This window comes from Penaeus monodon, chromosome 24, assembly GCF_015228065.2.
Source record: "Penaeus monodon isolate SGIC_2016 chromosome 24, NSTDA_Pmon_1, whole genome shotgun sequence".
Classification (NCBI taxonomy): Eukaryota; Metazoa; Arthropoda; class Malacostraca; order Decapoda; family Penaeidae; genus Penaeus; species Penaeus monodon.
Window position 1 is genome coordinate 29,913,947 of NC_051409.1, and position 875 is coordinate 29,914,821.

Genomic DNA, 875 nt, shown 5'->3' on the forward strand with positions numbered 1-875 from the left:
TGATAATCATTTAGGTATTATTGATATAAGAATTAACCTTTTAACCATTCATTTAATTTTGTTTAGAGACTGTTCATATGTGTGAAAATTCTTGTGTTTGTCTATTTAGATGTATGAATGTGGGAGATTAATTTTGAACAATATGTAAATAAAATACAAAGGGAAGAAAAAATTATCATGTGTTTCCTAACTCTCTCCTTCATTTATTGTTTGCAAAATGCATATATGCCCAAAACTTGTTTTGTTTGTTTGATATTTGTGTTCGTTAAGGTTTCAGAGGCCTTAGCAGTGTTGGTGCAGCATAATTTAGTAACTTGGGAAGAATGGCGACCTCAGATTCCTGGCTATACTCTTCTCCATGACAGAATTCTACTTATTTTGCGTTTCCCGAGGTAAGAAGGAGACTTATGAGTGTGTGTATCAACAGTAATAAAATTATTTTAAAGAGTACATAACTTCAAACAAAGTATTTATACAATAACAGCATATATAATAACTCATTTCTTTGTTTCATTATGATAAGAAGAAAATAAATCACCTTTAAACAATATAATCATCATCTTTTTTTTTTATCCTTTATCATAACTCTTATTAAAATGTTCTTTTTAAATTCTGTATAGCCCTGTTATGTTTCAACACTTCCTTTTTGACAGGTATGTTTACCTCGTCCAAAAGCAGTTTTGAGAGGAAGGAGAATGGTTGTTGATGTCCTGCTGAAAGAGGGCCAACCCCACGCCCCAGCATCATTATTACATCATGTATCAAGCTGTACGAAGCTGCTACGGATGGTAAGATTTCAGTCGGGTTTTGGCTTTTGTTTTTGATGCGCGTTTTGTGTTTAGGCCCTTTTTCCGTGTTTATCGTTAGTTTGATTG

The 875-nt window shown here is 32.7% G+C and overlaps 1 protein-coding gene across 1 annotated transcript in view; it reads left to right on the top strand.

Annotated features, from left to right (window-relative positions):
- LOC119588711 (DNA-directed RNA polymerase III subunit RPC3-like) overlaps positions 1–875 on the top strand; it is a gene marked incomplete at its 3' end in the record, with an annotated part of 9,280 nt that overhangs the window by 2,000 nt on the left and 6,405 nt on the right. The window contains 4 exon segments of the mRNA XM_037937351.1: positions 271–392; positions 654–691; positions 694–735; positions 738–788. Of these exon segments, the coding sequence (XP_037793279.1) occupies positions 271–392; positions 654–691; positions 694–735; positions 738–788 (253 nt within the window).